General features: G+C 35.3%; 1 protein-coding gene across 1 annotated transcript; it reads right to left on the bottom strand.

Moving 5' to 3' along the window:
* Positions 1-17125: 17125 nt before the first annotated feature.
* Positions 17126-20266, bottom strand: EXO70G1 (exocyst subunit exo70 family protein G1). Its single transcript, XM_089620187.1, has one exon. It carries the CDS (start codon positions 19615-19617, stop codon positions 17536-17538), a length of 2082 nt encoding a protein of 693 aa, XP_089476313.1. The 5' UTR covers positions 19618-20266; the 3' UTR covers positions 17126-17535.
* Between the last annotated feature and the right edge of the window lie 1623 nt (positions 20267-21889).

The following is a 21889-nucleotide window of genomic DNA, read 5'->3' as shown; positions in this document are numbered from 1 at the left end:
TTGAGTTTAGTAGGTAATGGTGAACACAACAAAAATTCTAGCCAGTAACCGATAATATTTATTATACTTGTTTTTGTGATAGATCCGCTTTTGAAGTTTATTATAAGCTTCTCATGTTAAAAGCCTTATGAATATATTTTTGTTGAGGAGATTATTTAATATACAACACGGATTGGCCACCAAACACGAATCTGCTACAACTCAGAGGAAAAATTCATCAATAGTACAATGAGCATGGTCCCCCAAGTATGCCTCGCCCGGTGAAGGAGGTAGTGGCAGATTCGGCTCTCTTCTAAGAAGACTAGGGGAAACACCATCGATGGACGCTAGCAATGAAGATCGCTGATGACAAATTTCACTTTAAAGAATACTCTGACGATGCAAGTGCACATGTCGTCAAGTAATAAAGCGTGCTTAAGCACGAGTATCGAATCCCATGAGGAACTCGTTCTATTTTTCGATATGAACTAACTTGAAAATCTTTAAGAACTATGCAAAATGTAAAAATATGGGTTTTTTATTTAAAACTATAAGAAATTAAGAAATGAACAACATCAATTAAACCAAGATTTTACAAATGATAAGGAACGAATGGGTGCGATTTCGTTGGGTTCTTTGATTCGATCAGTGCTATGGATTCTAGCAACGGGTATTGTTTGTGCAAATCTAATCTAATTCACTCTTGAATACCATTTAATCTCTCTCGAGTAGAAACGGGCCTACCTGTTTGACAAACTTACACATCTTGGATCCTATTCAAACAAACAATTACATTTGCAACGGTAACTCAAACAACTACACAAATCCCTACTCTTTCTATAGATCTAGGTAGGAGGGTGAAAGAACGGTTGAGCAGACTCGATTACCACATCTCGGTATCTAAACGAGTCTTGAGATTCACTACCTAGTTAGCTAAGCCAATCAATTATGTTAACCTCTCTAATTCTCTTGATTACCACAAACCAAACCACATTTAAGCATAATCCTAATCTACTAACCGAATCAAATCACCCGACTACATCGCACCTTTCCTAAGTGTTTAGCTACTCATGGTTATGATTAAGCAAAGTAGTATTGAAATAAGCACAAGCATAAACATAATGAGAAATATATTCATTAAACAATCAATATCCAATTCAATGAAATCCAAAGTCTAAATCAAGATCGACAAATATTATCACAAAAGACTAAATAAATTCAACTAAAAAATAGAAAAGATAAACAAAATAGAGTTCAACAAAGAGTAAGAAATAGGGATAGAGGAATAAAACTATGGAAAATATGGTGGTAAGGATTAGGCTAGGGAGAATAGTCACAAGCTCTCTTCTTCTTCTTCTTCTTCTTCTTCTTCTTCTTCTTCTTCTTCTTCTTCTTCTTCTTCTTCTTCTTCTTCTTCTTCTTCTTCTTCTTCTTCTTCTTCTTCTTCTTCTTCAATAAACTACAATGAGATCATCTCTCATCCACATCACCAAATTGATTCAACTTTTTCACTAAAATAGTACAATTTTTGCACCGAAATAATTTTCTATCTCCAATCCACAACACTATTTTCCACACTAAAAAAAATATTTTTTTTTTATACTTTTCAATATTACATCATATCATTTGAATATAAATCTCTACTAATATTTTATGTCAAATGTAATCCTATAAATATTATAGTAGTCTCTCTATAATAATATTAAATATTATATTTATAGAAACAAATCACATTTTTTGTAGGAAAAATGTCATATATATACCATGTGTTTAAGTGAAATATCGAGTTTAACCTTTAGTTTTAAAAAATGTCGAGTTAGTAGTCTGTGTTTAATTAAAAAGACGAAATTATACCTTAAAATATATAATTGTGCCACAAATATTCCTTGTGTTGATTTGTCATTAATGTTGGCTCTGACTTTTATATGTGAACCTCATTTTATCCTTATTCAGTTATTTATTATAGCCCTATTTATGTAATTTCTTGTACAAAATAAATAAATAAAAACAATGATATCTGAAATTGGAAATATCATAGAGAGCACAGACAGAGGAAATGATAAAAATCGACATTCAAAAATCATTAGAATCACTAATTCGAGCGTGAAATCTAGGAATCAAATTTGAGAGGTATGTAGGAATTTATTAGTCTATTTTGATTTAGTTCGATTTCAAAATTAGGGATTTGGGGTTGTTTTAAAAAAAAATTACAGATGAGACAATAAGGCGTGAATGAATAAGGGTAAAATGGGGTTTACATATCAATATAAGAGTCAACATTAATGAAAAGTCAATAAAATGATGATTTGTAACACAATTGTTTATTTTATGGTATAATTTTGTCATTGTAAATAAACGGAAGGTACAAACTCGATATTTTTTAAAACCAAAGGTTAAACTCGACATTTCACTTAAACGCAGGGTATCCATGTGTCATTTTCCCTTTTTTTATATATTAAACATTGCATTGCATAAGTAAATTTTAATATTACATTCGAGACACTTGTATTTTATTAAATATGTATTTTAGTTTAATTCATTTCGTACATTATATATTTTATTATTGTTATGTTATTTACTCTTCTTTTTAGTTAATAAAGTATAATATATTTTTATAAAATAATTAAATTAAGTCAAATTTATAAGGTATATTGTTTGGGGGGATTATTTTGCAAATAAAAAAAGTGTTGCATCAAAATTGTGCGTGAATAGTGTAACCTCAAATTCGATGATACATTATTCACCACACCATTTTTTTTTCACGATTTTGATGAAAAAGTAGCTTTGGTTGAAGCAAAATCCACACTAAAACTATCGCTTCCCACACCAAAATAGTGTGGATTGGAGATGATCTGATAATACAAGTCAAATGTAACCATGATGAATTACCAAAGCACCCTCATCGGATTCATCACCAACACATGACTGATTGGTAAGGAATAAGGATATGGAGGAAATATGATTCTACCATGTCGAGCACTACATGTGACAAAATAAAATTTGATCATCTCCATCTCGCTAATCTATTTTAATTTATTTATTATATCATACAAAGAGTGAACAGAAAAACTTCAAGAAGACTCAATGATAAAAAGTTAAGATTTAATACTAGTTTTTTTATATAAAAAAATATATGATAATATGTAATTTAAAGAGTATACATATAAAATACATGGTACCAATCATCTGGGAGATCAATAGTCGTGTACCAATTATATCACTAGACACTCCATAAATATATCGAGTAAATTTAATTTTAGTAATATTGAAAGTGCAGTCCTGACATTTTAGTGGAATATCTACAAATTTAATCAAATGAAGAAAATGAAAGTTGATCATTCGTGTTAATTTTAAGTCGAATTATTAGGTCCATATTCTATATTCTATGAATAAACTCTAATAAGATAGATTAGGCTATAATGTGGAATTACAAGGCTAAGTGTAGGGTTTGGACTTTTCTTATAATTAAAATTTAGGGATTTGAGATATTTTAGGAATAAAATAAATAATATAAAAACTTTAGTGGATAAGATATTTCATTCAAATAAAAGAATATATTAACTAAATATTTTGGATCTACGTAGTTATTATTTTTACAAAAAATTAGCTACGAAAGCCACCTAAACTATATAAATTGTAAATTAGCCAACATTTGATAAATACTTTGTAAATAGCCAACTTGCATACGTGGCAGCCTATTAACTACCTTTTTTACATGTTTGACTGAGTTAAATATGTCTTTTATTAATCTGTTAGTAAGTTAACTTGGTTATTTACAAGAAATTAACCAAAAGTGGGCTATATCCCAATTCACTATAACCGTGTGGCTATATAACTAAATAACCCTTATTTTTATTCTAAGGAGAAGAATCAAAATAAAACAAAACAAAAGAAAAGTTCTAGACTCTAGGATGTTGAAGACCTATAAATATGGAGGTAGTGGCATGATTCATGAGGAGTTTTGAATACCAGAATAGAATTCCACTGAAATTTTCAACCTAGCCATATGATATATCAAATCTCTCTCTCTCTCTCATAAACATGTTAATTTATTCAACGAACGTCTAGATGATTTAATTAAGCAATAGAGTTAGCACACACTTTTATCTCAGGTTATCCAGAGAACAGTTAAAAGATTTGGTGTCCATATCCAAAGATTCAAAAATTTAGAGCTATTAAATCTACAAGGAGTATTTTATCGAATTCATATAAGAATTGGGGAATAAAAACCTCAAGTAAGCTCCTGATTAAAGCTCAAAGTAGAAATCTTATTCTTGCTTCGATAAAATATTTATAGAAAATAGATCGTTGTTTGCATGCTCTATTAAAATAATATTGGAGACATACTAATGAATGATTTCTGCATTTAGAGTTCCAATATATCATTTTTGCATAAAGAGTTTAATTAGCGGCAAGGTTGTGAACTTATTTATCCCTGAAATAGTGTAGGACGATAGTCAGATTGGAAAGTTTTTTAAGCCTGAAGTTGCTAGTATTATTATGAAAATCACTACCTTTGTGAGTTGGAGGGAGATCTCCTCGTCTAGAGGGAATTGAGGTCATGACAACTCTTTGTCTAGAGTGCGTATTGGATATTCTTGTCTAGAGTGCGTATTGGATATTCTTGTCAAGGAGAGATTTGACAAGATTTACTATTGCAAAGCTGACCTGGAAGTCCAAACTCTATGATTGGCAAATACTTTCCTTTGGAAATGTTACTGAACTGTCTCTTTACGGTTGGATCTTTGAGCGGTTTGCCCATGCTAATAGCATCACGTATTGTATATGCTAGGAAGACGGCCAATATTTTATCAATGACATTTTTCACCCATGTTGTTTCTCGAAAGTTGTTTGGTTTGTGTCACGTCAAGGGATCAAACTGAACAAAGTACAAGAGAATAGAACTAGAGTGCTGATTTTATGGTGGTTTGATCTTCACCATGTGCTCACATACTATTACTATTGTAGATCTGATAAGAACTCCTTCAAGTTATATGTTTTTCTCTCAGGATTTCACTCTTTTCTTTCTATAATAATTAGATGAAATAACATTGTAAATACTTAATGTTCGATCACTTTCATGCCTATATAAAAAAAAAATTTGACAAAAGTATTTTGTGTTTTGTTTTAGTTGCACCATGATTACTTCCTTTATGATTATCAAATAAAATACCAAATTTAACACCCATTATAATCATTGTTTTTATTTATTTTCTCTATTTTTTTTTCTTAAACATAATAATCGATAATAATACATAAGAATTAAGCAAAGCAAATAAAAGCATCATATCATGATAGCACATAACCCAAACATGTTCATTATGTACACAAGAAAACGTAAATTTATTTTATTTTAACTAATACCTCTTGGCTGTAGACTTGAGTCGAGAAGCAAAACATGTCGGTTTCAAGAGAGATACTGGCTAGCTTACTACTGCACTCAGAGGAGGAGTCAACTTTGGGTCTCATGATAATCCAAGAGAAATGTCAACCCGGATAGAGAAATAGGAGAAGACCCTTATGTTGCTTACTACTAGCTTGCCTCATCAAATGGTCTCTCCAAGCAACTTAGTCCAAGATTCTCCCCCAGCCTATCGCTCAGACACCGTTCTCTCATCACATTGTGCAACTGCAAACTCCATCGAGGCTGCACAACACTCTCAGCGAGAATCTTTCGATAATGCACAGCGCCAGCAACTGAGGGGATGACATGTCATCAATCCCTTCCACTTCCAAGGAGGTGAGGCTTTTTTCTTCGGAGATATTTTGTTTAATGGGTTAGGATTAGAAGTGCTAAAGATGAGATTTTAGGGATTTCTAATTTGGGGCTTTTCTTCATTTGATTTTGAGTTTTTAATGCTTTAACATATCATTTCTTATTTGTTTTAACATTTAATATATTTATTACATGATTTTTTTTAGTTGCGAAAGTTGTAATCGTAATTCCTTACGAAATCTTAACGCTCCACGTATATTTCTATTTGAGATTAACAACCAGCTGCATCCAACTGTTTAATTCCCTGATGGAAACTCGGTGATTTTCCAAGCGTCGTTCTGCTCAAGAGCTCAAATTTAATCGTGATTGGAAGCTCGTCAACCAGGGATTTGAAAATCTTCTTGGATTGAGCTTGGAATCCTTTCTTTGTCTATTTTGAACACATAAGCTTGACAGCTTGCAGAGAGGATCTCATAGTACACATAATCGTCAATCGTGTATTGACCACATGAGCGGGCATGTTTCCTCAAAGCAATTGGTAAGTCCGAGGGTGAAGAACTATTATCTTGCGCAGTGATTTCGGTGTCTGGAATTGGGGAAGGATCAACAATGTGAGTCTGTGCTTGAACTGGTGGAGTGTTCATGCTAGAGGGAATGGTATTTCTAAGGGGTGAGTTTGGACTTTGATCAGGGATCGATGGATTTGAGTTCAAGGGCTGTAACGATGTCGAAGGTTAAGATGAGCTCGAAGATGTGTCTGAAGGAATGATTAAGATAGTCAACCAATTTTGATAGTCGTTTGATCTGTTTTCCCCCTGACTATCATAATTGGAAAGTAGAGGTTCAACACATGGAATGTTATATCCTTGGAGATGATGGTTTTTTTAAGGTTCAGATCATAACACTTATACCGCTATTGAGTTGAATACCCCGAGAAAGATGCATTTCGTGGATTTAGGATCATGTTTTCCCTGATTGTAGGAGTGAACAAAGACAACTACGAAAGTCCTTAGGAGGAATAGTAGAGATGAGTCGTGTTTTGGAAAATTTTGTGAGTAAGATTTGAATTGGAGTTTTGAAGCTTAAAACATGAGAGGGCATACGGTTAATAAGGTAGGTAGTTGTAAGAACGGTGTATCCCCATATGAGCTAGAATGTTCGAGGTGAACACATTAGCTTAAGAAACTTCAAGGAGGTGGCAGTTTTTCTGCTCGGCTATCCCACTCTGTTGCGAAGTGTTTACACAAGAGTTAGTATGAATGATTCCCTAAGTTTAGAAGAACGACTCAAGTTCCGATTTGAACTAATTCCAAGCATTATCGGTGTAGACCACTTGGATTGAGGTATTGAGCTGGGTTAGAATTATTTTGTTGAAGTTTTTGAAGAGATTGCTAGTTTGTGATTTGTGTTTATGATTTCTCGAGCTAACACTGGTCTCTTTTTTAGCAAGTTAGTGACCCAAATAACATAATCCGTTTTCAACTTAAAGAGTTCTCCACTTCGTCTCAACCTCCTCGATGGTTAGGGGTTTATTCCCCTCAGATGTTTATGAAATTGATGGCTAGGGGAGATTTAATTTCCTTCACAGATTTGGGATTTTCGAATTTCTAAGGTTCATAGTTATATATATTCATATTTTCATGAAATTGAATATTGAATTTTCTTGATGATTTATGTCGCTGATTGAGAGAATCTTCTTCTTGTCTGGATTAGGCTTTGAGAATTTATAGTTCATGGAATTTTGGCTTTGTGTGAATTTTAATTAGGGTTTTTCAAAATTTTAGGATTTTTCTAAATTTTTTATGACATTTATCTTCCTTGGATTGGGTTATTGTTTGCTGATGGGTTATTATTGTTAATGGATATCGTTGTTTGAATAAGTTCTCAATCTTGTTCTGAGCATGTTTAGTAACGTAATTTGAATTTGTATTTATTTAATTTTATCTTGTATATCTGATTGAATCTTTGCTCTAGGATTTTAGTAGATTTTTTTCAGTAACATTTTCCCGGAGCCGGCGTTGGCATCAACTTTGCCTAAGCATGATGGAATGAAGCACAAATACTAGATTTCTCTGGTGACAGTGCACACAAATTCGTGGCTGGTTTATGTGACTTTCTACTTCGGCACTCTGCTCAACCGTAATAAGTGTGATTCTTCTTTCCATTTACCACTTTGTAGCGTTAGTTTTTAATGATTATATATGCTTGAAAGGAAAAAAAATACATGCTCAACATATTTTCGTTATACTTTAAATCTCGTTCTTTTTCTTTGTTGATCTGAACTTTTTGAATTGCGTCTTGATTTCTGGTTGTGAATGAATTGAAAACAAAAAAAGATTGCATAACTGTTAAGTGATTAGACATTTAATAGGCCTTGTATTTTACAAGATTATTATTGGTGTGAATTATTAGTAACAGAAAATTAGACAAATAGCCAACTTAAACGTTTGACATTGCTAACTAGCCATTTTCAGACGTAAATTTTAGGTAAATAGCCAACGTTTGGCATATGAAATTGGTTATTTACGTAAATTTACGTCTGAAAGTGGTTATTAATTTAAGATTTACCACACGTTAGCTATTTATCAATGTCATACGTTTAAATTAACTATTTTCCTAATAGACCCTTATTAATAATTGTAGATCTTCACGCTGTATGTTCTACATCACTTTATCAAGATTTAATTACTTGCCTCTATTCTCATCGACTTGGTTAAAGTATCATTTGGGATAATTGTAACCATACTTGGTTACTTGTCAGAAAATGCTGCTTGAATTGATATATGAGAAGGATGTTGAGTTTCTCTTGTCCAAAATCTAAGTAGAAAGCCTTTGCCTTATGAACGTAGAACAGTAAAATTTGAGTTACCTTTGTCATCTTTCTGGTGAATTTTTTCCAAATACTGAATTGCCTATGGATCTAACTGGAAGAATAAAATGTGTTTAAAACCGTCAATTTTTGTAATTTTTTTTAAGCTTTCCAATCAATATTTTTATGTTATTTGAAAATTATTATCATATTATGTAAATGTCAAAGGACTGATGACTGATCAAAGATTTTTATGTATGTAGATTTAGTTTAGGGTTTAAATTCCATCGTTAATTACTATTCGATTGGTTGTGGGAGATAAAAGGGTTCACACAAATAGAGAATATCACTATTCTTTGGTTTGAATTTGGTTCTTTTGGTCTTTTCTTGTGAGACTAAAGTTTGGTGGTTCTTCTCGTCTATTCCTCTGATGTAGCCACGGCTGAAATTGAAATTCTGTTTGGTTTCAGTGTAGGGTAAATAGACAAGATCGCAGAGGTTGAACACCATTGTGGATCCGTTGAATGGAGAACAGTTTATCAATGTCGCAGAGATCGATGAACAGGGAATTAAGGTAGATCTAGTTTTTTTTTTTCCTTTATTGGGGATTTTTGGGCTGATAGTTTGAAGGGTTGGCGAATCTGCTTTTTAATTTTCGTAGTCTTTTGTAGAGAGTTTGTCCTAGTGCTCAGATTAATAAGTAAGTTGCAGAAAATGAAAAAAAAAATTATTTCATATTTTTTGAATTACTTTATTTCACGATGGAGTACAATACTTCCTCCGCTGCGGCGAATAAATTTCACGATGCGGCTGGAATTTTTTTAAAAAATAATGCAACTAGCATACACGACAGTTATAAACTGTCGTGCAATGACTCCCGCCGTAGCAGACATACTGTTTGCCGCGGCGAAATTCACAGTTTCAAAAATTGCCGTGCAACCTTGCATGACACGTGATTGCACGACAGGTTTAAACAGTCATGCAAGCCCAAATTTGTACTAGTGATTGCCAATCATTTTCTCCGAACCCTGGCCTTGAAACACACAAGAATGAGGATCAAATATAGTACAACAACGGGAATCCTCATTAATCTTGTGGATAGGTAAGAGGTTGCAGTGTAGTTGTGGGACAAAGAACACTCGCTTACGCTTTATGATTTCAGTTACATGAATTGTTCATATGCCTACAATTTCAACCCATCTATTATGGTGATTGATATATCTCTATCACACAATGTAAAATTGGTGAAGAGATGTCGATTTCCAGTCATATGATGAGAAGCTCCGAAGTCAACAATCCATGATGAATCAGAGTTCGTGTTGGCATGGAAAGCTTGGGATACAGTACCTCGTTGAGCAATGTTTTTTAGAGTTCTCACTCCCGAGCTGGATTTGTTTGATGATTTTCTGGAGGAGGGCAAGTTGGTTATTGTGGTCTCTGACGTAGGGATCGATGTCGATGTTGAGGCAGACTTCCCATTTGGAGTTCGGGAAGTCTTTTGGCTTTCCATGAATCTTTCAACTTGTTTCTCGGTTGTGGTCTAGCCGTTTGCAATGATCACAGTATGGTCGAACTTGGCGAGAATTATTGTGGAAGATGGCTAAAGCAGCAAGGCTCTCATCGTGACTTACGAGTGCGGATGGCTCAGAGCTAAAGGTCGAAGAGCTTCATCCCGGCATTTTATTCTTCGACTTTATTCATGTCTGACCGTAGAAAAAGCTTTGCGGAGAAAGGGTAAAGGCTTCAAACTAAGAATCCGACCTCAAACTTCGTTGAGTTTTTTTATTGAGTCTGGATAATAGTTTGAAGACTCGTTTGGTCTCCAGATTCTTGCAGTAGAGTGATGAGTATGTTTTATACGTACAAATCGCTCGTTCCCGGACTTGAATTGAAGTGAATCCTTAGGTCTTTTGATATCTTTTTGTTTTTTTCCTTTGTTATTATAGGTTTTTCATCAGCTAAAAGTGTTTTGAGGGCAATGGAGCAACTTTGGGATGATTTGAAGATTTTTCGGACAAATTAAAGCTAAACAAGAAACACGATGCGGTTTTCTGTAGCTTTCTGAGATTTTAAATTAATGAATTTGGATGTTCCAATTTCATAATTGGAAATATCTTTCTCTTACCTTTCCAACGCATGTTTATTTACGAAAATCAATTATCGGAGCGAGAAGTTACGGCTAATTCAAAATTACTGCGCAGCTATTCAGTTTCTACGCGGCCCAAAAACACTGTTTTTGTTAATTACCTGATTTTAAGCATTTTTTAGGCCCATTTTGCTCCGAAAATCAACCTTAAGCCTATATAAATACTACTCTTGTAACCTCAAAACACATCATTCATTCACTTGTGTTTCCTTTATTTTTCTTAGAGTGTTTGGTTATATTTTAGAGCTTTTGGAAGAGGAAAAAGTGTTCTTTGCCGGAATCGACAATCCGACGACTCTCCGACCGTCAACTTCATTCGTTCTTCTTTCTTCTCTTCTTTTATTTATTTTATTGCTTTAAATTATTGTTGAACATCAATTTTATTTAATATGAATTCTCTTTTACTTTCAATCTTTGTTTTATTGCTTTCAATTATTATGCTTTGTTTAATGTTGATTATGAATTCCATTAGAGGTTAGGTTTCTTATGGGGTTGCGATGTAGTCGGGGTTGATAATGGAAGGGGGTTTTGTTAGGGTTAGATAATTAGTGTTTGCTTCATTATTATGGATTACTTTATATGAATTGTTCTTAATGTTTTCCAATGCTTGATCACCATTAGAGTTGTTATTTAGGATTGTTTAGCTACTCGAGAGAGAGTAAATAATCGTGATTTTATTTACGTCTTCATAGTTGATCCTAGGTTAGTAGAAAATTTAGGCAATTTATGTAATCGCATGAACTCTTGTTGTATTGCGTGTGATTGTTTTAATAGGATTAGAAGTCGAGAGGATAGCAATTAGTCAATTATATAGGTTTGCTAGAACACCCGAGAGAGGCTAGTGAATAATTTTAATAGAGTGAGATTAGCATCCATATGAGTAGATTTTGTTGTTCAAACCCGAAAACCCGACCTAGTTAGTCCCAGTGTAATCGTTGCCCCTACTTTCTTTTATCTAAAAAAACTGGTTTAAATTCGTTGCTCTTTGTTTTATTTCTTTTAATTAATTTTTCATTAGTTGTTTAAATCCATCTCTCATTCACATTGAAATTAATTCGCGTCAAGCTAAAGAAGTCGCTAAAATAACTAGTCCTCATGGAATCGATACTCATACTTCGTGTACACTATATTACTTGGGAGACACGTACACTTGCGTGTGTGATTTATTCGCAACATAGAGCTTTGAGTCCTCTGGGCATGTTCACTGGTGGTGCTCGTAGAGGTCAATTTTTTTGCCAAAGATGCGTGAGTGAACTGAAATATTGTTTGCCCGACAACTCGCCTTGTCGTGGGTAGTGAAGGGTGCTTTCAATCTCGAATAGCTTTCGAGCTTGAGAAAATTTCTCGTGAGGCCTCCCATATTTATGCAACGGGAGTAGAGAAGAAAATGTTCCCTGTTTTCGGGGTTCAAGGGTTCATTGAGTTTATGAGTTAGGACATCACCATGTTGTTCTTGGTCTTCCATCATTTGTATGCCAAATATTCACTCTTTGGAGCCTTCATCACGCCGGTGAGGTAGTTAGTATTGCTTCGCCCGGAAATGTACATATAAAAGGTAGTTGTGGTCATTGAATTTGTGACTCATGACATGATAGGATAACTGATCGAAGTTTGATTGAATGGGTGTGGATTATGAGTTAGACGAGGTTGTAGTGAGGGCAAAGAAATTTTAGAAGGTGTCCATGGTGTGTTTTATTTTATGCTCTGATACTATGTAAAAAAATTACAGAGAAAATATGGAGAGAATGATTTTCTTCTTATTGTATTTGGTGAGAGGTTAGAGCCTCTATTTATACAATAGGAAAGTGAATAAACAATTATAAATTTACATCGAAAATAGTAAAGATAATCTAGGAACTATATAAAGCATGAAAAACAAAGATAATGCAACTTTAAAGGAGAAAGTTTTGGGACTAGTGAATTTACTTTTTATACAAAACGTAATATAAAATTCTTCAACTGTTGAAGAAAAAATAGATTAAATGTTTCCTCTGATAATTTAAATACTATACTGGCAATAAACTTTTTTTTTTTTTTTGCTTGTACTACTAAAACGTGTATTTTTTTTGCTTGCACTACTAAAACGTGTATAAGCTTTGTATTTATAGTATTCAACATTATGTCTACGCTTTCTTTTTTACATCACAATGTAAATGAGGTAAGTTCCCTCTAGATAATTACGTTAAATACAAAGAAAAAAAGAACTGTTGTAATGTCTATACTCTATAATAAACAAAATATCTTTTGGCTCGAAGCTCGAAATATATTCGCCGGATAACGAATTTTATCATATCTCCTTTTTCTTTCCTAGGTCATTTAATTGGAGGCTTGCAAATGGCAACCATGTTCAATGCGCTACCTTATCTTTTCTTTACATGAGAAGATTGATAGATACATCCCCACAATGACAAAAACCAATTCCAAGCAACTATGCTAGAAAAGACAAAAAAAAAAAAAAAAAAAAAAGGTAGACTGTTTCTTATTTTAATTCTTATCCAAATAGAGAGATGCCCAATGTTTTGTAAGCTATGATTAACTTAGAGGGATTTGCAATGGTAAGTTAGATCAGTTCGTTTTATGATATTATCTAAATGATATATGTTATTATATCTCACAAAAAATAAAAGAAAAAACAAACACCTTTATCTGAGCAACTCTAAATATTATTCGCTCAGGTTAACGTTAAACCAAATAATTGGTTAGATAAATTTTGATTCAGTAGCCTCATTAATATACGTTGTTTAATTATTATTCAAAAGTTTCAAAATTAAATTTTTAACCCGAATTTAGATTCAAACACTACAATTTTGTAAACTTCATTTTTTCATTTTTAAATTTACTTTTACCCTCAATGTATGTTTTAAATTTTACGAGTTTACTTCGAAAAGGTATCGAAATTGCGCGTTTGGTTACATCATACAACAAATTAGGCTCGCGTCAATTTTGTGTTGAGTTGTTCTTGGAAAAAATAAATAAATAAAAAATGGAAAACAAAGAACGGGAGGAGAGCGGAAAAATATAGGCGATAAATCTCTAATATATAAGGATATTAATTTTACAAATAAATTGATATACTCATAGGATATCATTACTTAAAAAAGAAAAGAGATTTAATTTGCACATATTTGCAACAGCAACAAAAAAAAAAGTCAACAATAATAGAAAGTTAGGTAAATCTTACATAAATATATAAAAAAAAAATACAAAAGAATGAACGATAAGTAAAAAAAATACTTTTTGTGGTATATTTTTCACTAAATGGCCGGGTTAGATGCGAGTTACCCTACTAATACTTATGAGGCCCTAGCATTCTTGATCGAGAGATTATAGTGGTATTTGCATCTTATATCACAAATTGACAAGCCAATTGCAAATAAGTCACATGCAAAAATTTTAGAAAGTTTTAGAGGAAGATGAAGTGATTTTTAATGAGGTATTGTAAAAATTCAGAAGACATTGAGTAACTGATAAAAAGATTAAATGATGAGAGAGAGTAATTTGAAATTTGCACATGTGATATGAATGTAAATACGTGACACAAATGCAATTTTGACAACTTTGTGACACAAATGCAAAAACTCGACGAATTTGTGACATTGACGCAAATTTCCCGAGATTATATGCCCCAATGACCCCAATTGTTGGGTCTAGGGAAAATCGAACCAGAGACTAGTAAAGTCAAAATTTTCACTTTACTACTAGATCAACCTTTTGGGATTTTGAATGTGATAACATTAAATAGAAACAAAAAAGAAATAGATAAAAGAGATTAAGAGTAAACTTAGAGTTGAACATAAAATAATAATAATAATAATAATAATAATGTTCAACTAAGAGTGTATATTAGTGAGACTACTTAATCAAATTTCTCTTTGATTAACAGTTCAATTAACCGAAGTTAACCATATTTTTATCATTTAATATTTAATCAAATTATGTATATTTACATGCATATTTAATCAAAATTAATTTCTAGTATTTTAACATTAAAATTTGGATTAGCTTCGGAAACTTAAAAACATGCGAACTTAAAAAAAAGTGAAAATGACATATACTACATTCTTTTCAAACTTAATCGTTGCTTTGTTTACTTATAAATTACTTTTTGATCGTGTTTTCTTATTGTTTACAGTTTTATATTACAAGAATTTGTTGCAACTAGCTATTTTCTTAGCTCATTTTAATATTTTAGTTAAAGTTTCATTTTATTAAAAAAAAAAAAAAAAAAAACTATCCACCAGGTCCGCAGTAAATTAATTAATTTAAGAGTAAATTTAGTTTACTCTAAAGTTAATAAATTTATTGCGGATCTAGTGGGTTATTTTTTTTAATAAAATAAAATTTTGACTATTTTTTAAAAAGATGGTGAGCTATTAAGCTACTGGCCTAATTGAACATTTATATTATTTTTTTATACTATCTATAGATTTATTTAACTTTTTTATAATTTAATTTAAAATGAAATAAAATGGTCTGAAAATAGAGTTATTTATGAAAAGTTTGAAATCTAAATTATTCGGATAATATTTTCAAATGAGATATTTGTATGGCTCTAAAAAAAATAAAGGATTTCGTCACACCAACTAAAAATTGCATAACGGGCTTGACTTTCTTTCCAGGACGGAAACAGAGACACACAAATATATACATACATACATATATGTATATTTTCTCAAAAAAAAAAAAAAAAAAAAACACACACACACATACCTATATTAAGGCCAAAAGCAACATTAAGGTCATGCAGTAAAATCAACAAGGTTTATGACGCTATGAAACTACCGTAGATTGCCTCCCAAAGCATAAGCAAAAGCTCAAAGTCAAAATGGCGTTAATGGGTGGGAAAATAGCCGTTGCAAAGGAAGTGACCGTTGATTTGTTGAATGTTTGATGGCTTTTGCTTGTCGATAACATTACAGCATGTAACGATGACACACAGGTCTTTTTCTGTGTGGAAAATTTAAGCATGTAAACCCAATTGTTTTCTACACATATACACGTTTGCATTTGACTGTCCTTGAGATTGAAAAATAAAAAATAAAAAATAAAAATAAAAACCAAAATGTTCGTAGAATTTTCCGATGTTGACATAAGTTTCCGAAGTTGTAATATATATATATATAAAATAAAAAAGGACAGTTTGTGATATTTTATTTTATTTTGGCCTTGATAAAATCTATTTTTTTAACTTATGTTCATTTTAATTACTCTTATTTTTTAGCATTTCTTATGAATTATTGACATGTCAGCGGTTTACCCATTTTTTAGACAAAATTTCTTATATAAATTTTATCGACTAATATAAAAGAAATCACTACGTCGTTCAATAGTACTTCTTTGGTAAGAATTAACCCATGACTTGTAAGAACTAAGAATTAATCGTGTTTAGGACGTAAGAATTCTGGTTTGTTTAAGTGTAAATTTAATTGGTGCTAAGTTAACAAAAGTAAAAATAAAAAATAAAATAAAATAAAATAAATCTAACAAGTCATCGATAGCTTTAACATAATGCTGCAAGTCTATAAACAGATCTCAACAGTTGACTTTCATATTCTTACGTGAGTGAAAGTCTGTGAGGCAGAGAACACAAACACGTTTCTTTTTCTTCATTTATTTAGGTTTAATATTCTCCAACCGACAGCGAGCGATAACTTCCAAGTCATAACAATCTATTGATCTAACAGTAACGTATCGGACGTTTAAGTAAACCAAGTTCCTAAAGATGTATTAGTCAAATTTTGAAAAAAGAAATTAAGAGCCACTCTATAGGATTCCAGCCAAAATTGAATACAGGACGTGAAGCTTCTGTATTTTCTTTTTAGGAACTTGGCTAGTTAAACTTAATTTTACGACCAAAGTGTGAAAACAAATAACAAAACATGCAGCAAATAAATTTATAATAAATTTATAATACAATTAACATAAAAATTGATATAATCCATGAATTTGGACTAAATTTAAAAGAAATTAAATTGTGGAGGCCGTATTGCCAATATAAAAGTTTCAAGAAAATTAATAAAATGAAATTTAGAAGGCCAAGTGCAAAAATATGAAAGTTATAGTTCAAGTTAAAGTACAAATACCTAAAATAAATTACAAAAAAAAAAAAAAAAAAAACACCTTTTTTTCTGGAACAAATTAAAAGATACAAAGAGATAACCTTAAAAGGGTCATTTATACGGCAAGGAAACACTCGTCCACCATGAATTGTACAAAAGAGGCACTTCACTGGCCAAATGGAAGAATAATATTGCAATGAAGAAATAAAGATCACTAAAAGAGAAACCAGCAAGGAATAAATAAAGTAAATGATCAACAGAGAAAAGAGAAGCCAGGTCACAAAGTGGATGAATCGAGTTAAAAAGCGCTGTTGAACAAACAAACGAAAAATAGAGCAATCATCGATGCATAGTCAAAAGTCGATCAAGAGACAATAAACGAAAGCACCCTTTTCCAAAAAAGCAATGGGAAATAATGAGTATACGTAACTACTAATTAAAACTTAAAAGACATAATCCCAGATCACAACATCAAATCGGCTTTGGTAAATACAGTTTGCAAATATCTCACCAATACAAGCCAGTCCTTTTTGTTCACATCTTAAACGCACTTTCTAGCTCAAAGAATAATGGTACATTGAAACCTACCAGACTACTATTCAAGTTCTAGCAATTGAATTAATGAGTAGATATGAAAAAGAAATACAACTATACTTGACTATGAAATATATCTATAAATTTCCCCTCAACCAACGCCGAAGATTCCGATAACGATGAACGAGCAGAAAAAATTTGCATCTTCAGAACCCAACAGAATATATAACTTATACCTGATCCGAGGATGTAATTATATATACATACACATTGCGGGTTATTTCGGCAGCGATCACACGGCTGCGGAGGTGGTGCGACGATGATCATCGGGGACTCCGTTGTTGAACTTGGCACTGGGCGAGCGTCCTTTGAAACTGCTCAACCTCGCGGGCTTGGGCTGGAAGAGCGACATGATCTTCTTCTCCAAGGCCTGCACGGAGTACTTGGCGTACTTGCTCGCGCTGGAGTCCTGCTCGACCAGCGGGCCGTAGTTCTGCATATAGCTACGGTACACGGGCACGACAGCCTGGACGATGAGGTGGCATGTCTTGTCTCTGAGCTCTCTGTCGGTGACCGCCCAGTAGGACTGAGCGCGGTGCATTTCGTCGAAGGCGTCGTTGAAGGTCTTGAGCCTCTTCTTGACGAGGTCGCGGGCGGTGGCTCTGCCGCCGGAGAACAAGATCAGCCCTTCCCGGCTGAGGTGGCCCGGGAGCTTCCCCCAAGTGTCCCTGAGGAGCACGACGGAGTAGTAGTCCTTGTACTGCTCGTGCTCCCTGAGCCACGAGTCCCCGAGGAGGTCCCCGAGCTTGGTCCCCTTGAGCTGCTTGAACAAGTGCCAGTGGTTGTTCATGGCGAAGAGGTTCGCCACCGGCGCGTTCTGGTACGCCTTGATCCACGTCTCGAGGTTCAGCTCGATGGCCTTGGTTATGTCCAGGAGCTCCGTCACGAGGAGCCTCTCCTGGAACTTCTCGCTCTTCCAGCTCCGGTGGATCACGAGGACCTGGGTCAGGATCGGCTTGTAGCCGTCTCCGAGCAGCTTGTTGCAGTAGTCGGTGATGAAGCTCACGAGCTTCGGGACGCTCCCGTCCGCCGGCGGCGGGTTCTGCCGCTGAAGCTCGACCTGGACTCGCAGCTCCCAGAAGATGTCGGCGGCGCCGTCGATCACGCTCTTGATGAGGTCCCTCGTGAGGTTCTGGATCTCGAGGCACGCGGCCCCGCCGAAGAGCCGGTTGAAGTCCTGCCTCAGCTTGCTGAGAGACGAGAAGATGTCGAGAAGCTTCAGCAGCTTTATCGGGTCCTTCTTGCTCTCGGTGACGGTCTTCCCGAACTGGAGGAACGCGAGAATGCCCGCCTGGGCAGCGATCTTCGCGAAGCAGCCCATCCAGACTTCCACCCCGACCCTCTCGATCCTCTCGAACACGTCGTTGCACAGCTTGTACTCCGCCTCGAACAAGTGCTTCACCGCAAACTCCAAGTGCCTCCCCCACTGCCCTATGTACCCCTCGATGCTCTGCACGTCGTTGAACTCCGCTATGGAGATCTCGAGGTAGTCGAGGTCCAGCGCCTTCAAGCTCGCCCTCACGTTCAGGCTCCGAACCTCGACGTAGACCGCGACGCAGCTCTCGAGCCGCCCGTTCGCGCCCAGCCTCCACAGGATCGCCTGGAGCTTCTGGATGACCGGGAACGGGAGGAGCGACGGAGCGAGGCAGGCCCGGTCGCCGGAATCCGACGACGAGGCCGCCGGCATCGGGAGCGGAACGCTGTTTTCCGTGAGAAGCCGCCGGAACTCGGCCTCGAGCTTGTCGAGGGCAGCCTCGAGAAGCCCTCCGTCGAGCCGTTCCTTCCCTTCGGCGGTCTCGAACTCCCTGAGAGTCCTTAGAGAAGCTTTCAAGCTGGACAGATACGGAGCGTCGGCCACGGAGTTGTCTTCCATGTACTCAACGATGTCGTCGAGCCACTGGATCGCGAGGCCACAGTTGTCTCCGAGGAACTTGAGGGCCTCCTCGAGCCGCTTCAGGACGGAGAGGTATCCGGGGAGGTCGTTCCTGGGGTCGGAGAGGAGGGACTTTTCGAGGCCGTGGACAGCGTCAAACACCTTGAGGACCGCCGCCGCGGGACCCACGGCGCGGTTGATGTGCCCGCCCACCGCTCCCAGAGCCTCCCTGTCGGCGCGGATCGGCCGGACCGCCGCCTGGAGGCACGGCAGCCTCTGGCCGATGTCGTCGAGCCTCGGACCGGCCTTTTCCAGAGCCGACCCGATCGCCTTCGACTTCTCTAAGCTAACCCTAAGAGACCTACTCGCCGCCAACAGTTTCTCAACACCACCACCACCGCCAACACAATCACTGTTCTTCTTCACTTCCGAAGAAGCCATTGAAGAATCTCCTAATCCGATTACTGTTATCTCTTCGCGAAATTGATATCTTTTTAAACTCTCAAGGCTTGTCAATTTTTCTAGGAATCATCGAAATGGAAGAAAAACGCTCAATACGGAAACCTCGTTCATACCAAACACGCAAGCCACCAAATGAACAACCGTAAATTCAGTCGAAGCATATAAGAAACCAACCTAGATTTCTTCGCGGACAAGGAAACAGGGAGAGCGATACTCACTGAGATAATCGGGGCTAGAGCGAATCGAGCGACAGATTCTGGATCAGACTTTTATTTTCCTTTCTTTTTTTTTTTTTTTTGCAGATTCCGTAAAACCCTAATAACAGAGAAAGAGAAGAGAGGGAGAGGGAGAGGGAGAGGGAGAGAAAGACAGAGAGACTGAGCGAGTGAGAGAGAGAGAGAGAGTAAAAATACAATGTTGAAGAGAAGTTAGAGAGAGAGAGTTTCAAAAGTGCTTTTAGGAAAATCAGTGGCTTTTATTTTTATTTTTAGCAATTTCCGACGAGTCGTGCCAAACCTTCCCAAAGTGGTTGACAGTAAGGCACATAAAAGCTCAGCTCTTCTTCTTTCTCTCAGATATTAATAAAATGAGAATAAACTATATACTAAATAATTATATATTAATAAACTTTCGGTTTTACGTTTGAATAAACATTGGAGTAAATAAGTGTTTAAGTTTATGGCTTGCATTAATTAAATCCTTCCATGTGGTTGTATGGCCTGTGGGCACATAAAAATTTACTCTCTCAATTTTCACTTCTCGAAATAATTACTTGCGGACAGAAAAAATCTGAAAATTAAAGTGAGTGACTAGACAAAATTATTAAAAAAAAAATTTGATTAGAAAAAATAGAGTTTACAGATGTTTTAAATCTTTTTATTTGTATATTGAAAAATATTGCGTGGAAGGCATTGTAATTTATATATTATATATTTTTTGCAAGATTATTCTATAATAAACATTACTTTCCACATAGCTTTGAGCTTTTAAGAGCTCCTATGCAGAAAGTTTATTTCCTTCCCATCCAACGAGTTTAACAAAGAGTTAAATGAGTGTTGGAAATGTAATGTGCTACGTTCTTTTTGTTAGAAATATGCTCAAGATTAACAAATTTAAACTTAATGTTAGATTCATTCTAACTTAAATTCGTGTTGTGTATAAAATGTTATCCACTTATATCAATAATTATTTTACCCGTATTTTAATGAAAAACTCCGTGCAATTCTTACATAAATGTATTAAAAGACAAGAACTAATGTTTTAACAAAAAATTGGCTGCTTAAGCCACGGAATGTGTAGCAATTTAAAATTGGTCAACCTTTCGTTAATATGCTGTAAATAGCCATATTAATTACGTGGCAGCTTATTAATTAAATTAGGTTTACACTTTTGCCCTTATTTAATTCGCAGAAACCGAATAGGAAAGTTTTCAAATTTGAAATTTCCTGCAGATTTTGAAAATTAATAGCCCATTTATTGTTATGTTTTTGGAAGTTTTTAGCGTTGACTTTAGGTAATTAGTATCTATTTTCGTGGTTAAACTCTGTAAATATATTCTTCATTTATTGATATTATTTTGTCTTCCATATATTCATAATTTCCAGAATTTTCGTGCTCAAAATATTTCCAGAATTTTTTTTCAGTTCAAATATACTATAAATATACTGTAAATATGCTTTGTATTTACAGTGAATATACTGTAAATATGCTTTGTTTTTACAATGAATATACTGTAAATAAGCTTCGTATTTACAATGAATATACTGTAAATATGCTTCTTATTTACACGAATATACTGTAAATATGTTTTCTATAAACAACAACCAAAAAAAAAAAAAAAAAAAAAAAAACTGTTATTCGCGGTGTCGCAGATCGGGACCTTGGTCGCAGATCGCGGAGAGGAGGACGAAGTGACGCTTTAACGGTGGTGGTGACGTGGTGGTGGTCGTGATTATTAGTGGTGACTCTTTAACGGCGGTGGTGACGTGGTGGTGGTCGTGATTATTAGTGGTGGCGGCGGCCTGAAGGAGGTGCTGTCTCTCGCGGAGTTGGAGGCGGGGAGAACCATTTCACACGCACGCACGCCCAGAACCATTTATGGCTGTGAAATCAACTCTCCGGTGCTCTTTGCGTCGTTTCCCGGTGTCTCCTCTCGGTCCGGCATCCATGGCGGCTCGTGGCTGTCCTCGTTTTCTCGGCTGGAACACGCGCGGGTGGTGCTCGGTCTCGGCCATTGATGGCGCGCAAGGAA

The sequence above is a fragment of the Urtica dioica genome, chromosome 7 (genome assembly GCF_054948205.1).
Source record: "Urtica dioica subsp. dioica isolate 48M chromosome 7, U.dioica_male_clone48M_v1_H2, whole genome shotgun sequence".
NCBI lineage: Eukaryota > Viridiplantae > Streptophyta > Magnoliopsida > Rosales > Urticaceae > Urtica > Urtica dioica.
Note: the sequence above shows the minus strand (reverse complement) of the source record. Positions and strands in the feature narration are given on the sequence as shown.

Bases quoted from the DNA above. Each gene is read 5' to 3' on its own strand.
- EXO70G1 (XM_089620187.1), bottom strand. From the start codon at position 19,617: ATGGCTTCTTCGGAAGTGAAGAAGAACAGTGATTGTGTTGGCGGTGGT.